This window comes from Botrytis fragariae (assembly GCF_013461495.1).
Source record: "Botrytis fragariae strain BVB16 chromosome Unknown tig00000000, whole genome shotgun sequence".
Taxonomy (NCBI): domain Eukaryota; kingdom Fungi; phylum Ascomycota; class Leotiomycetes; order Helotiales; family Sclerotiniaceae; genus Botrytis; species Botrytis fragariae.
Genome location: NW_023500986.1, coordinates 1329044 through 1343150, shown reverse-complemented (window position 1 = coordinate 1343150; position 14107 = coordinate 1329044). Strand labels below are relative to the sequence as shown.

General features: G+C 43.3%; 4 protein-coding genes across 4 annotated transcripts; 2 read left to right on the top strand and 2 right to left on the bottom strand.

Annotated features, from left to right (window-relative positions):
- Window positions 1–104: 104 nt before the first annotated feature.
- Bfra_006629ia (putative umta methyltransferase family protein) lies at window positions 105–503 on the bottom strand (the record flags this gene model as incomplete). Its single annotated transcript, XM_037336998.1, has 1 exon — window positions 105–503. One exon carries the CDS (start codon window positions 501–503, stop codon window positions 105–107), a length of 399 nt encoding a protein of 132 aa, XP_037198364.1.
- Window positions 504–4210: 3707 nt separating this feature from the next.
- Bfra_006628 (putative rna splicing factor protein) lies at window positions 4211–7923 on the bottom strand (the record flags this gene model as incomplete). The annotated part of the gene is made up of 6 exons (XM_037336997.1): window positions 4211–4469; window positions 4519–5007; window positions 5058–5366; window positions 5419–6093; window positions 6909–7073; window positions 7142–7923. The coding sequence occupies 6 exons, from the start codon at window positions 7921–7923 to the stop codon at window positions 4211–4213; spliced, it is 2679 nt and encodes an 892-aa protein (XP_037198363.1).
- A 737-nt stretch (window positions 7924–8660) lies between these two features.
- Bfra_006627 (putative heterokaryon incompatibility protein het-c protein) lies at window positions 8661–11153 on the top strand (the record flags this gene model as incomplete). Its single annotated transcript, XM_037336996.1, has 3 exons — window positions 8661–8966; window positions 9019–10286; window positions 10334–11153. 3 exons carry the CDS (start codon window positions 8661–8663, stop codon window positions 11151–11153), a joined length of 2394 nt encoding a protein of 797 aa, XP_037198362.1.
- Window positions 11154–13497: 2344 nt separating this feature from the next.
- Window positions 13498–13773, top strand: Bfra_006626 (uncharacterized protein; the record flags this gene model as incomplete). Its single annotated transcript, XM_037336995.1, has 1 exon — window positions 13498–13773. One exon carries the CDS (start codon window positions 13498–13500, stop codon window positions 13771–13773), a length of 276 nt encoding a protein of 91 aa, XP_037198361.1.
- Window positions 13774–14107: the final 334 nt, after the last annotated feature.

Here is a 14107-nt window from a genome sequence, read left to right as displayed (position 1 = left end):
TAGGTATAGATGGCAATACTAGATAGGAATCATAAGCAAGTCATCTCCCACTGTCATCCATAGAATATACAAAAAGACTCCCCCTTCGTAGTATCCACCAATCCCTAACAAGTCAACCCAAAAATCTCAATACTTATAACCCTAATCCTCTCACTCTCCGCTTTTGCTCCAATGGGAATCGTAGAGATTTCATACTGCACATCTTCTAGTCCCATCTCGTGATACCATTTCTCAATATTATACAAGTGCTTGAGTTCTTGTCCTCCAATAACTATGGTAAATAGATTGATATATGCTTGTTGGAATTGTTTCATCGCCGGACCGTTGGACGGCCAGGGGGTAAACACCATTTCGGATTGCTGAATATATCCACCTGGTTTTACGAGCGCGGCGAGTCGAGAGACCACGGAACGTGGAGAGTGTGTTCCTGCATCTGGAAGAGCAAAGCGTGAATGTACTAGATTGAAGGTGGAGGTGAGGTCGGAGGGCCAGTCGGAAGTCATGGATTGCGAGAAGAAGGTGAAGTGCGGGGGTGGGAGAAGGAGAGGCGTAGTAGGATCCTACGATGTCGGTTCCGATGTATTCGTGTTGGGCTGGAGAAGAGGCGGCGACGTCTTTGAGCCAGATACCTGGGGGTTGTTAAATGTTGGTTTGTTTTGAGTGGTTGTGGGAAATGAGGATAGGGAACTTACCGTCTGCAGTAGCTTGATCGAGAATCTTGAGTCCAGGCTTGGAGAGGTCGATGGGGGCTTTGACTAGGTTTTTGAAGTGGTTTTTGAAGTGGTTTTTAACGATCTCGTGCTAGAGAGCTAGTCGCTCGGTCTCGATTTTGCCGGTCTCGCTTTTGCCGGTCTCGAAAATGACGTTGTCGTTGTTGGTCTCGGTTAGGGCGGGCATGATGTAGATTATTGGGGTATAGTGATGGGTGTTGGAGTGATGAAGTGATGAGATTGGAAATGTGACTTTCGGAATGATGCGTGGGTAAAGAACATGCAGAGAAAGTACTTTGAAGTAACTCACAAAGTCTGTCATTTGGCTTAATCATAATCCACAAACTCGTCAATTTCCACGATGCCAACGACTAACAGCTGGATAATGTCAACTCTATTGACTCGGTGACTTTTCACATGTATCCCAGAGGCTAAAGTAAGCACATTGTTCATAAACAACAAATAAATAGGGAAAGACTCTTTATTCACAGCTTGTAAGTACCTCTCATCGTGTAAGATCGTTGGTAGATGTGATCAAATTGAGGACATCGAGCAGTGGTGTATGTATCGATACCAACACAACAATTGTTACGAACGCCGATTCTCGGTGGGTTCAACGACGTAAGGGGAGTTGAGAAGTTACCGAACATCTGGCAATGCGATGTGGTTTTACAAGTTAGTTGTTTACTGGATTTGAAGATCTGAGAATGTCGCTGTTTGCAAGTAGAGACTTTTATCTGGAAGTTTAGTGTGAAGAGAAACTGATAAGCTATAATTATGTACTCATCTCTGGAAAGATCAATATCGCCGGTATTTGCTACCGTTAAAGTAACTATTTCGTTTTCATTGTGTAGCCAAATTCTAAAACTTGTCATCAAAGTTCCTGGCTCAACGCCGTGGTTCTCGTCTCCCAAAGCCCTAAGTACCTGCCAATACAGATCATGACTTCAAAAAGTGCTCGCAGTGTATTCATGTAACCAAACAGCTTGGTCGCAGACCCAAGAAAGGGTTGAAGAGCAGGACTTCCACGTGATTCTCCAAATGGGGACTCAATTTGCGTCTCGCGCAAGCTCTTGAAGTTATGCGTCTGAGTATTTGCGAACCTAGTAGCAATTCCCTGCCTCAATATGATTGAGGTCTTTCTGTCTCTTAATCCTGAGAAGATATTTGATATGTGACACGTGATATGCATAGTTTCACATAAGCTCTCTCGATCGTATCTATGGCCTACCGCGTCAATAAAGTGATGAGGACTTAGTGATATTTCCAATAGAAAATGAAAAGCATTGTTGGTATCAAAGAAAAATTTGCCTTACTTAGATAAAATCATTCATAGCCCATTATTGGAAACAAATTTGCGGAAGATACGTCAAAAGCAGCGGTAGACAAAAGTGTATATATACTCAAATTTGAGATACTGACTACTACAATACTAGCGCCAATGGTTTAGTGGTAAAATCCAAGCTTCCCATGTCAAGATGTACATCTTCACGAGTTTGCTTGGGCCCGGGGTTCGATTCCCCGTTGGCGCAACGAAGCTTTTAATCATGCCTCCGTTTTGCTTTTTTACATCCTCGATCTTTTTCTGTTTGACATCGAGGGTTTGTACTCATTGTTGTCAAAGTCGAGGTGATGTGTTCGGTTGGTGTGGCGTGTTGGGATTGTGGGGTAATTGTGGCGGAGTTGTGGAGGTGAATTGATTGAACCCCACATGCCTCCTTTATATTGATTATGAGCTGTGAAGTAATAAGAGAGGTGCTGAGATATTTTACTTGAGGATGGCTGTTTTTTTGAGCTGGCTTCGGCTGTTACTTGTCTGTATCGTTTTGGAGGTTCGCTGTGCAACAAACGATCGTTAATTCCAGAGCTATCACATCCGGAGCTAGTTTGGAGCGAAACTTGGGAATTACACCCCATTAAACTGTTGGCGCTTGCTATCGTGAAGGCTAGGATTGAAGAATGGTCCTATGGCAGCTCTAAGCAAAGTGGCAAACATTCGCAGATTGTGAAACGCATTGTGTCTTGTGCAACGTTAAGCTGATTTGAGGTGAACAGTTGACGATGACCATGGGAGGTCCTGACTACAAGTTTACTCTTTTCAGAGAGAGGCTCGTAATCTACTTAATATTGGCATCTTTGCTGCTCGAATTCTTTTCAGCGAAACCCCTGGCAATACTTTTAGTCCTTGATTTTGTTTTCTAAAATGTGCATTCTACATCTGACAGCCCGAATATGAGGCTCATTCCTTAGACAAAGTTTTAGACACGCAGTTGCATACTAAATAGTAGTCAGTGAAGCACATGTTGAAAACTTTCTAATAATCGCGCGCAACACTGGTGCTTCCTCTCACAATTGCTTTTCTCATCTCCACGAAGTTAGAACCTCGCTAAGGAAGATACAACTCGGAGAAGAAGTCTCTACCGCTAGGTCAAGAACAGAGTTGAGCATTAAAGAGAGGCACCGACGGCTTCTATTCCCTACAAACAAATACTGTGAGAGCTAAACCCATGAGCAAATGGATTTAGTTGACCGTTCACTACCAAGTAGCACTGACGCAGTCCTGCAAACCCACATATACCTAGTCTTCGCTAAGTGTTGCCTTCTTGGAACTCCAATCGTTGCAACCGGCGTCATTTGTAAGACCACAGTGGTTTCCTGAACTGGCCGTTCCTGCTTATCTAATAAGAGCTCTCTCACGACCGATTGTCATAAATATCAAGACTTCGCTTAGTGTCGAACCTTAAATGGACATTGTCAATTAGATACTATCATAGCTGGTAAAAAGGTTTCAAGCGTGAAATGAGGAAAATCGCTTCAAAAAGAAACATTCAAAAGAACCTGGCGTACACACCACAGATTTCTTGGCTGAAAAATAATGTCTACAATGGTTTAAAGCTCAATCAAGGGAGTAATGCTGAAATAGGTCCTAGCACTTGCAGAGCCTTAACCGAAAATGTGGTTTGTAGCTTGACATATATTTGGTCTGCAGTCAGGTTGCGTTGGTCAACAGCACCACAATCATCACATAATGAATATCGATGGGAGGTCATGGTGATCATTTTATTACTCCATCTAACTAAAAGTGTGCTACCATCAAACCCAAAAGCTTGCATGCCAAAATGAAATGAAAATGAGTGAATTTGTGTACAGTAAAGAGTGTTCCTATGTGCAATCAGTGGAATCATAGGCAGAGGGTAAGGCTTGAGAAGAAGCTCCTGCACAAAGAAATCAGCAATGTTTTTGGACGTTTGCTTGAGGTTCTTGAAGCGAGTTTCAAGTCCGGATCATCTTGGATACTTGAATTATGCATTGTAAACATAGAGGTGATTACTGCTTCAAATAATCGAAGTATTGCGAGGTTTTTCGAAGGTATGCCTATCGCATAGAGATTTCTGTGATTAAAAATCTACTCATCATTAGTCTTAGGTATGTAAAAGATGGGTTTGTATCTTACCAGATGTTACCCTAATACAAGTGGAGTGTAGGCCATTATTAGCATATCACATAGCCTTTGTGCGAGAGAACAAACTGCTGTAGACTGCATCCACAACAGGAGTAGCGCTAATCATTCGCCCACCGAAATATCTTCCATTCAGACCCTTAATGGCATTCTCTCCTCCTTGTACTCGATCGAATTTGAGATAAATATCTCCTTGGGAGTTTGGATCTAAAGCAATGTGAACAACGTGGCCATATTTTTCTTCCGCTTCTGCGCGGACATCATCCTCGAGTTCCTTTTCCCAGTTCTCACCGTCCTCTCTGCGAAATTGGTTAGCGATGAATCGGCAGAAGGGGATATATTACTAACTCTGTAGGATCGAACATGTTCTTAAGTACAACACAACGACTAGCCATGTTGACATTGACTGGTAAAGCTTTGGTTTCTGTTTTAGGTTTTGATACTTCTCTTCTTTCGTGATTTGCCGCAACCGTGGTATCATCTGTTCTGGCGAGTTTTCTCATCAATGCATCTCGACTATAATTGTTGAAGTTCACGCCGCCAACGTCAGTGTCGTCCAAAGCACTAGCACCACCCGCACCTTTATCATTATCTCGACCACCAGCACGATCGAAATTGCTGCCGCCAGCAGCGGTAGGGCCACGCCCACCAGCGCCAGAAAATGCGGAACCCTGGAATTGTTGTTGGTGGCTTTGGCCATGGAATCTTTGCAGAAGACTGGCGGTAGATTCAGGAGTGAACTTATCGTTTCCAAGACCAACACGAATTGGTCTGCCAGCAAGATCAAACCCATTCATCTTCTCCAACGCCTCTCTAGCTTGATTTGGATCACGGAACCTATTGTACTGGTTAGCGTAACTACAAGAATTTTCATGGGAAAAGCTTACTGAACAAATCCATAACCTCGACTACGTCCTTGCTCTTCTTTTTGCAATTGAACAAATTCGAGCTCACCAAATGGCTCAAATACATTCTGTAAATCGCTTTCAGTGATGCTGAAATGTATATTACCCACATATAGTCGATGGAATGGAATTTGGTTAGGGTTACTAGTGGTAGCTTCGGGATTGCGGACTTGTCGATTTTTCTCAGCCTCGGTGAGTTGTGCAATGATTGGGATTCCTAGGAGTCTCTGTCCAGTGAGTTGTATAGCAGCAGGAACTGATTCTTCGTTTTTAAACTCAACGTAGCCCACACTGTGCAAAGTTAGCAAGTAAGCCATGCAAGAATTATAAAGAAAATACATACCCTTTAGATCTACCACTGACTCTGTCCTTGACAATCTGAGCCTCCTTAACGGGGCCAACCTTTTCAAAGAATGCGATGAGTTCCTTAGTTCTGAGACGAGCTGCTAGTTGTTGCACAAAAACGGTGCGCCTATCCCGTTCATCTTCAGTCAAGGGGGGTGTTCCTTCTCGTTTGGGACTCCTCGGCCGGCGTTCTTCTCGAGGCTTGTCTGCATCATCGCGGTCACGGCGATCACCTCGAGGACGGTAATATCTATCGGGACTTCTGGTACGTGAGCGTTGACGCCCACCACCCCTACCTCCTCTATAATAATCTCCATCCCTGCGGCCATTTTCTTCCGGGGTATCTCTGCGGCGACGAGGTTGTCGACGATTATCATCTCGGCTTCTACTTCTGCGTCTACCCTTTGCGCTTCCATGCTCACTTGTTGGGGTTGAGGTGCCATCTTTCTCGTTTCTATCTCTGCTGCGAGCGCGGCGCTTTCTATCTCTGTCGCGATCCCTGCTATCATCACGAAGTCTATCACGGTCGCGTCTTTCACTGCGCTCACCCTTGTGGCGGTCATCGGATTCTTTAGTCTTAGTAGATCCGTTTGGCTCAACAGGAGTAGCAGCTGCGGTTGAATCCAAGAGGGCTTCGACATCCAAGGCGGACATGGTGAGGGTAGTTACTCGCCTGAGAATGGACAAATTACAAATTCGATGATTTTCTTGTTCCAAATGATTGCTTGGCAAATTAGATAGACAAAATACGATGGCTAGTGGTTTTTGAAGCCGTCAGAGATTGATGGATATGGAATTAGTGAAAGACTTTTAAAAGTTAGAATTGTTGTCTTGTACAGAAAGTGGCTGGTGGGAAAAACATGAATTAGTCAGTTTAGTGTTTCTTCTTAGCTTGATCATTGCACCTGCACCACGTGTTTTGAACGATCAAAATAATTCTGGCCGCGGCGCAAAGTTTTTGGTTCATGATCAATATGTCAAGGTGAATTGAGTAAAACATTTGTAAATATTTGGTAGTAAATACGATACGAAGGTAACGAATTATGATTTTTCGAAGTAAAAAGTCTATATTAGGATATTAAAAAGGCTACGAAACTATTAATTCTTCTAGGAAGGCCAGCCTGCTCTCCGTATCCAGCCTAATTCATGAACGCCGAGACCAGAATGTCTTGATAGTTCTATATCGTCAAAGTCATTCCAAAAACACACCATTGTTTCCTAGTTCAGCTGCATCATTTACAAATTCGTTATCCGTCTCCACTTCATACAGTTTTTGGCGCAGGTGCGAGTTGAGTTCCAAAGATGCAATCCCAGAATCGACTGGTAACCCCGAATCCGTTTTCGTAATCCATGAAGTGATGTTGAAGATGGTACTTCTTCAATTGTCTCCAGTACGAAGGCAGTGTGCGATGGTGAAGGAAGTAATGTGTCAAATCATAACAGATGTATCCAAAGATTCCTCCGCAGAACACTGCTGTAGCCACATACCAATCCCAGTAGAACACAGTATGTGCAAGCTTCCAGAAAGGAGTCGCTAAAACAATGAAGAGGGTAGGAGGCATAACCAATCGGTACTTATCCATTGGTAAATAGTGGTGGATGCCGTGAAGTAAGAAATGAAGCGTGAGTGCCACCCGGTTATCTGGGAGCCATCTAGAGATACACATTAGCTTAATATTCGCTGTCGAATTTAAAGGGGAGGTGTATGAATATACACGTACTTATCAAGGTGGAAGAGAAATCGATGCAAAATGTATTCGACCAGAGTCCAAAGGAAGAGACCCAAGAACCAGTACGCTGCTTCTCCGGCGATGTTATTGAATCCTTTGCTTGCAAGGTATGTACCGTAGGTGACAGGTGGAACCCAAACCATAGGCACAACCCACCAAGCTGTCTTTGATAGCGGTTCAAGGAAATTCCCAAAAAGAGGTGCAGACTCTCCTCCCTTATAATGACGAGGTCGATGAACTTGCTCCAAGTAGAACTCCTTGCTGAACCCACCACGCCAGATTTGCATCAACAATGGCTTGTTTAGGTCAAGGAACTTGTGTGTCTTATAATCGTTCACAACATCTGTCTCCTTATTCAAATCGTCTTCCGTGGACATCCCAGTATTGGCATAAACGGGTAGAGAGTTTGCGGGTCCATTTTCTTTCAATTCCTCCAAGCCTTCTTTTGTAGGTGGAAGTGGAACAATGGAATCTGGTTTTGTACTCTCGGTAGCGGTATCGATAACCTTATTTGTAGCAACGAATCCGATAAAAGAATCCTCAAGAACATCGTAAGCAGCTTCGGAATGGGTGTGCGAGAGCTCGTCCTTTAGGATCGCCGTTACGTCTTGACCAGCGTATTCCAATACCAATTCACCTCCGCCCGGATGGCTGTCAACGAAATCTGTAACATCAAAGACCCTTGTGCCCATAGTAACATAACAGCTATCTGCAGAGTTGTGAGAGGCGACTTCCGCCTGGGTAAGGGTTGGGAGAGTTCGAGAAGGAGACATGGTCGCGATTTATCGAACGGTATCGACTTTCGAATTAAAAAGATAAGAATCGCAGAAGTATAGGAGGGATGAATCGATGTTTTGTATCGAATTTGGGAGGCAAATTGAGAAAGAAACTAGAGAGGTGTTGGGCACGGGCGTAAACAGAGAAACGGAATATTCGGACAATGAATAGGGCGGTGGAAGTCGTGCAACGTCTTTAATACATGTGGCTGCCAAAGAAAGCAGAAAGCAGAAAGCAGAAAGCAGAAAGCAATCAAAGGAATGGGATGTTTACAATCAACAACTCAAGAATTCCTTCCTCTACAATCAGAATAGAAGTGTTTGGTAAATGCCTCCCTACCGTCCCAGTACGAGTATATATTCAAAATCGATTGATACACCGGCCACTCAGAATATGGTGATCTTTCCTCAGGAGATTTTGATAGAGAATCGAGCCACATCAAATCTGTAGATACCGACGACCGATCTTCAGGGTACACCCTGCAGACATTCTTCATTGAACTTTTAGCTTATTCATCTGTGTCACGTGTCTCTCAAGCCTCGAGGATTCACATGATGGCGGGGTTTGCGATCAGGTCGTCAGATGTGGCTCAGTAACTTGGCAAAGCTTACAAGAATTGCAATGTTATAATTCTTCTGCATTCGTCATCTTTCCGATCTTGGAAACCTCTTTTCTACTCTTCATCTTTTGCCAAACGTACAAAGTCGTAGTGGTGATAACATCAAAACAAAAAATGGCTTTCCCGATTCCCAACTCCGGGTCATTTTTGCTCATAGCATGCATTTTACTTCTTGTTTTACCTTCCCCCGCAGTAGCTTTTGGTGCCGGTAATATTCCTAGTATATCCAATATCGAGGGCAAGAACTTTCGTCATGGCGATATCGAGGATCTACTCAAGACTGTTGCCTTCATTAAGGGTCATAAATGGACGAGTATGATGATCAAGAGGGTTTACTTTGGAAACTGGTTGCGAGATTACTCTCAAGCAGTTGATGTGGGAAGTTTAAAAGGTGTATCAGCGCCTACAATTCGAATTCTGGTAAGGAACTGGCTACTTCATTATCATAGGCATACTTGCTAATTATTAATAGGTTTGGGTTCTGAGTTTCTTGTCTTTTGGTTACGCTACTGCAGAATTCGAGGTCACAGAAGAACGTCTTGGCGTTTATAGACCCGAAGAGCATATCGATAATCCCAAAGGTTATGCTGATAATGAAGATGCAAGAACTTTTGACTCGAGACTCCGTGGCCCTATCAATCCTATAGAGCTCGAAATCGACCCGAATTCGGGTATGAAAAATTACATTGCCAACGAAAGTGGAGGCTGGGCAACTAGTGCTGGTTACGTCAAATTCAGCTTCGCACGAAGTATCCACTTTGGTAGACTGTATACTAGCGGCTCACATGGTAAAGGCAAAGAAGAAGATCTTTGTGAAGCCCTTCGATGTCTTGGACAAGCCTTGCACTGCATGGAAGACTTTGGAGCCCATACAAATTATTGCGAGTTGGCTTTGAGAGAATTAGGATATCGTGATGTCTTCCCTCATTGTGGCGTAAATGCGGAGATCAATATTCGTGGTCATCATGTTTATCCTCTGGTCACAGGTACATTCGGAGCGGTTGATTTCTTGCATTCAGTTCTTGGTGAAGCAACTGATCATTTCACTCAAACCGAGGTTGAAGAAATGGATCTTGCTTTAGGTGGAGCGCAAAAGGCGCAACAGAGTGGTGGCGGCGGTGACGGTCAACGCGGGCTATTTGGGTCTGGAAGTAGCGGCACGGACTTTGCAGGTCTTCTCGCTCAGATTCCTGGCATGGGAAGCGGATTAGCAAGTACCGCACGAGATCTTCAAGCTCAATCTGCCGCTCAAGAATATCAAAACTCAAATCAGCAAACTCGAGCTTCTGGAAACACATTCAACGCTCCTCCTGGCTCTACAGGTGGCCCACCAGGTCCAGGTGTTCCAGGAATGAGCCCTGATTTTGATGCGGTTGCAACTGCAAAAAAGATTTATCCTATCCTCGAGTTCAGAGATAAGATAGTTAGAGCCATTAACAACACAATTGCCAAGATTCCTGGCCTCGAATCATTGGTCGAGAGAATTAGTGAGACATTGACCGTGTTTATTCTATCTTTACTCGCACCATTTGTTCGACCTATCATTGATGCAGTGTCTGATAGTTTGAAGAAGGGTTCCAGTACAGTTGTTGAAGCCAGTGCAAACTCTCAATTCGAGCCATGGAATGATCCTCATTGCACTGACCCAACTCACTCTATGCTTTCCAAGGATCATTTTTCCAATATGTTGAATTCGTGCGCTGGAAAAGTGGCATCCACTATCTTACAATATGTAACACCGTAAGCTTTCCTCCTATAGTGACAACACAATTGCTAACCTCCTTCAGTCGCATACTCTACGCGTGGCAAAATCCAGGCGTCCCCGTTGATGAAGTCATGAATGATATTCTACGCACCTTCCATCATCCAGCTCTCCGCGACGAACATGTCGAAATCCACAAGAACATGTTCAATACTGTAAAGGATTGGATCAACGAACAACCAAATGCCCAGGCCCTAAACCATTTACTCAACTCAGAATCCGTAAAGGCCGGTCGTAACCACACCGGCTCAGACCAACATGATCATAATCATGGCTCTCTCGGTGGCCACGGTAAAACCTCTGGATCTATCTGGTCGGAAATCAAAACTAGAGATCTAGGAGCAATGGAGGGCTCGGATACTAGACCATCATATATAAACCCCTCCCCAATTCCAGGTTCTCCGGGACGACAACATGGCACTCCAAATTACGGTTACGGAAACACGGGTCCTTCACAGCCACCTCAAGGTGGAAATGCTTACCTTGAGCCAAGTTATCAACAACAAGGTGGCTATGCATCTCAACAACCTCCATACCAACAATACGGCGGCTATGAGCAACAGCAGCAGCAGCAGCCATACAGCCAACAGTACGGCGGCCCTCCACATAACAACTACGAACAAGGCCCTCCTCCAGGAGAGTATTGGAATCAAGGGCCACCCTCCGGCCAGTGGGGTCAACAAGGACCACCTCCCCCCGATCCATGGGGTCAGGGACCTCCTCAGAATCAATATCCTCCTCAGCAGGGATACTCAGGCCAACAATATCCACCTCAGCAACCCCCTTATGGCGGCCAAGGCGGGTATCAATATCCACCCAGTGGCGGTGGATACGGAGGCTATTAATGGTACTCGATAACTTTTTCGGTTTTATATGGGTAGGGTTGAATGGTTTGCTTCATTTTTCATCTCAATCTATGCTGGTAGGTGGCAAAGTGCTCACGGGAAAAGTGTTGATGGAGGTTTTTTGGGAAATATGATCAATCCAAATCATTAATATTGCATTATATGGTTGAATGGTTGGCCAGAAATAGTGAACTGCATGAATGTATCATGGAGGGTCTATCCAATGCACAAGAAATTTAGTTTTACAAGCAGATACATACGTTGATTAAATGAATTTTTCCGCTTGCTTAAATTCCTGAAATTTGCATTATGATTTTTAAACTAAGACCGTGTTCCACGTTTACGAATGGTGGTTTCACATGGTGACATAGATATTAAAGGTCATTCACGTATACAATATCAAAGTATAGCGGCTAAAGGGTACCTCATGAACCTCAAATTTCTCTCGCCAACCAGTTGAATTGTCTGTAAATATGATGAGTAGAAGTATTTTTTGGTGATTCTGTATGCCATGTCTATACAAATAACATAAAAGAACAATAGGGAAGACGGTGTTATATTTATGCTGATCTAAACTGGATTCATTGATGGGTGGTTAGATATCTGGATTCTGGAAAGTGATGGAAGATAGAAGGTTAGCTGAGGTGTAAAAATATGTGGTGAAGAACTCGATGGAGATTTGTGAATACCTTTTAGACTAACCTACTCTAATGCTACTCAACTCGATGTAGGATATCCATACGGTAGATTTCTGTGTTTATTAGGGTTGGAAATATGACTGATAGTGATATCATGACGAAGTTATAACGTTATTTGATCAGATAGATTTAATTCCTCGATATCAGATATAGTATTGTATCGTACATTCTGAAGTTCCTATTCAAATTCGGTTCCTTCAAATGGAACTAATCATGTCATCTAGAAAGATGAAAATGAGTTTATTCCCATATACTGTGTTACTTTCATACGACAGTTGACACTGGAGAATGCGGTTGGTCGACATGATCTGATAACGCAATACAAACTGACGGCCATTTAACAGCCCTAACATCTATGATTCAACGTGAGAATTCGGAGCTGTGGTGAGCATGTTTTTGGGTCTTCAGATATTAGTTCAGCCCTATGGGAAGTAACATATGATGAATCACAATGTCAATCTAGCTGTATTCAATTGACTGGATCAGATAGCCGTGAAGTGTTAATTTTGAGCTGGTTACATTGAGATGTAATGTTCATTTGGGCAACTTTTCCATGAACAAGAGACTATACATACCGATTTCTTCGACAGTCACAGATCTAATCACATAACGGAAGACCGTATCCTATAGAAATAGGATGTTAGGGAAGATACCCAAGTTCCTCACCTAAGCACAGAGAGAAATTACGCGTGAACCAATTGAAAACCAGTAAGTTTTGAGGTAGATATCATGAACGTCGACCCCCTAGATAGTCCCAAACCTCATTAATACCAAATGGCGCCTCTCAAAATTATCAGATGTACCCTTTTTGGCACGAAGAAGATATTATACTGCTACTGACGACATCGCATGCCCAATACCAAAGGCGTGTGTAAGGGAACCCATTAGTGAGTAAGCGAATCATGTACTAGCGAGACGGCTCCAAAGCTTATTTCAACTAGATACTCTAGTTTATACCAAAAATACTCTATTGGTGATGTATCTCGGGGTTTGATATAAATATGTTATTTACCTGAAATGAGGGTTGGATTTGGTGTAGTATTATCAAGATAAGCCAATTGAATGACGAGGAATAGATGTGATTATGGAGTTAATTGACACCCAAGGCTATCTTATAGTAATCGGTGTATATTCTTGCTTGACAGTACCTACTCCTTATTAGGTTAGAGTTTCATCCAGTTCATTTGAGAATTCTGGGGTATATCTTTAGAAAGTCTCCTCTGATTTCTTTTCATTTTCTTAAGGATATTCCTCGAACATAAATTCATACTTGCAAGTTATTTCATACTCTTAAGCCAGTTCATACATTCAAGACGATTTATACTTTGAAATTGAACTGAATTCTCAAGGCGGTTTATACTCTCAAATAGATTTACAATCTCAACCAGATTCACATATTCAAGTTGTTTCAATCACTCTAGTCAGTTCATATGTTCAAGACATTTCTTAATTTGAGACTAACTCACAATCTTGGGACAGGACAGACAATTGAATCAATTCATACTTTCAAATCATTTCAAGTTCTCGGAACAATCTGTACATTCAGACTAGTTCATATAATCAGGTTATTTGACACGTTTATATAATTCATGGTCTTAAACGATAACAAGCTCTTGAGATAATCCATGCTCCATATTAGTGAAAAGATGGGACGGCCACAACCTGAACGTCTTGCCCTCATGCCCGAGGAGCGTAAGGTTCGGATGCGAGAACAAAAGCGGCGGAGCGTATGGGAGGCAGCGGAAGAACTAGAGAGACACGCCGAAAAAACAAAAGGTTTGGCAGATGATGCAACGAATATAGATAAGAATGGGGGCGATGAGGAAAATGAAGAGGAAGAAGAGGAGGAGAAGGAGGGTAGTGACGAAGACGAGCGTGTGCGGGAATACCGAGAGAAGATGACGACGAGGAAGAAGGAGTAAGAGAAGGAAGATTTGAAGAGGCCCTATTCAGAAAGGCCTACCCAGACGGATATTCTTACCACGGACTGTCTTTTGCCTTGCAATGAACCAATGAGCCCAGACACCTGAACCCGGGCAGTGTTCGCGAATACGACCGTCGCGCATACGCGAGGGTCTCCCTAATAACGCAGCCCCACGGTGAAGGCGAGGGACCGACGAAAATGGCTTCCCCTAAATACCCTGAAGATCTGTCGGTCCTTGGGTCATGGTGCTGTGGCAAAGTAGATTGCAAGATTCACGAGCATTCATCCCGTGTATTTCAAGAGACTAACAAGTTCTGGCCAATTCAAGGGAA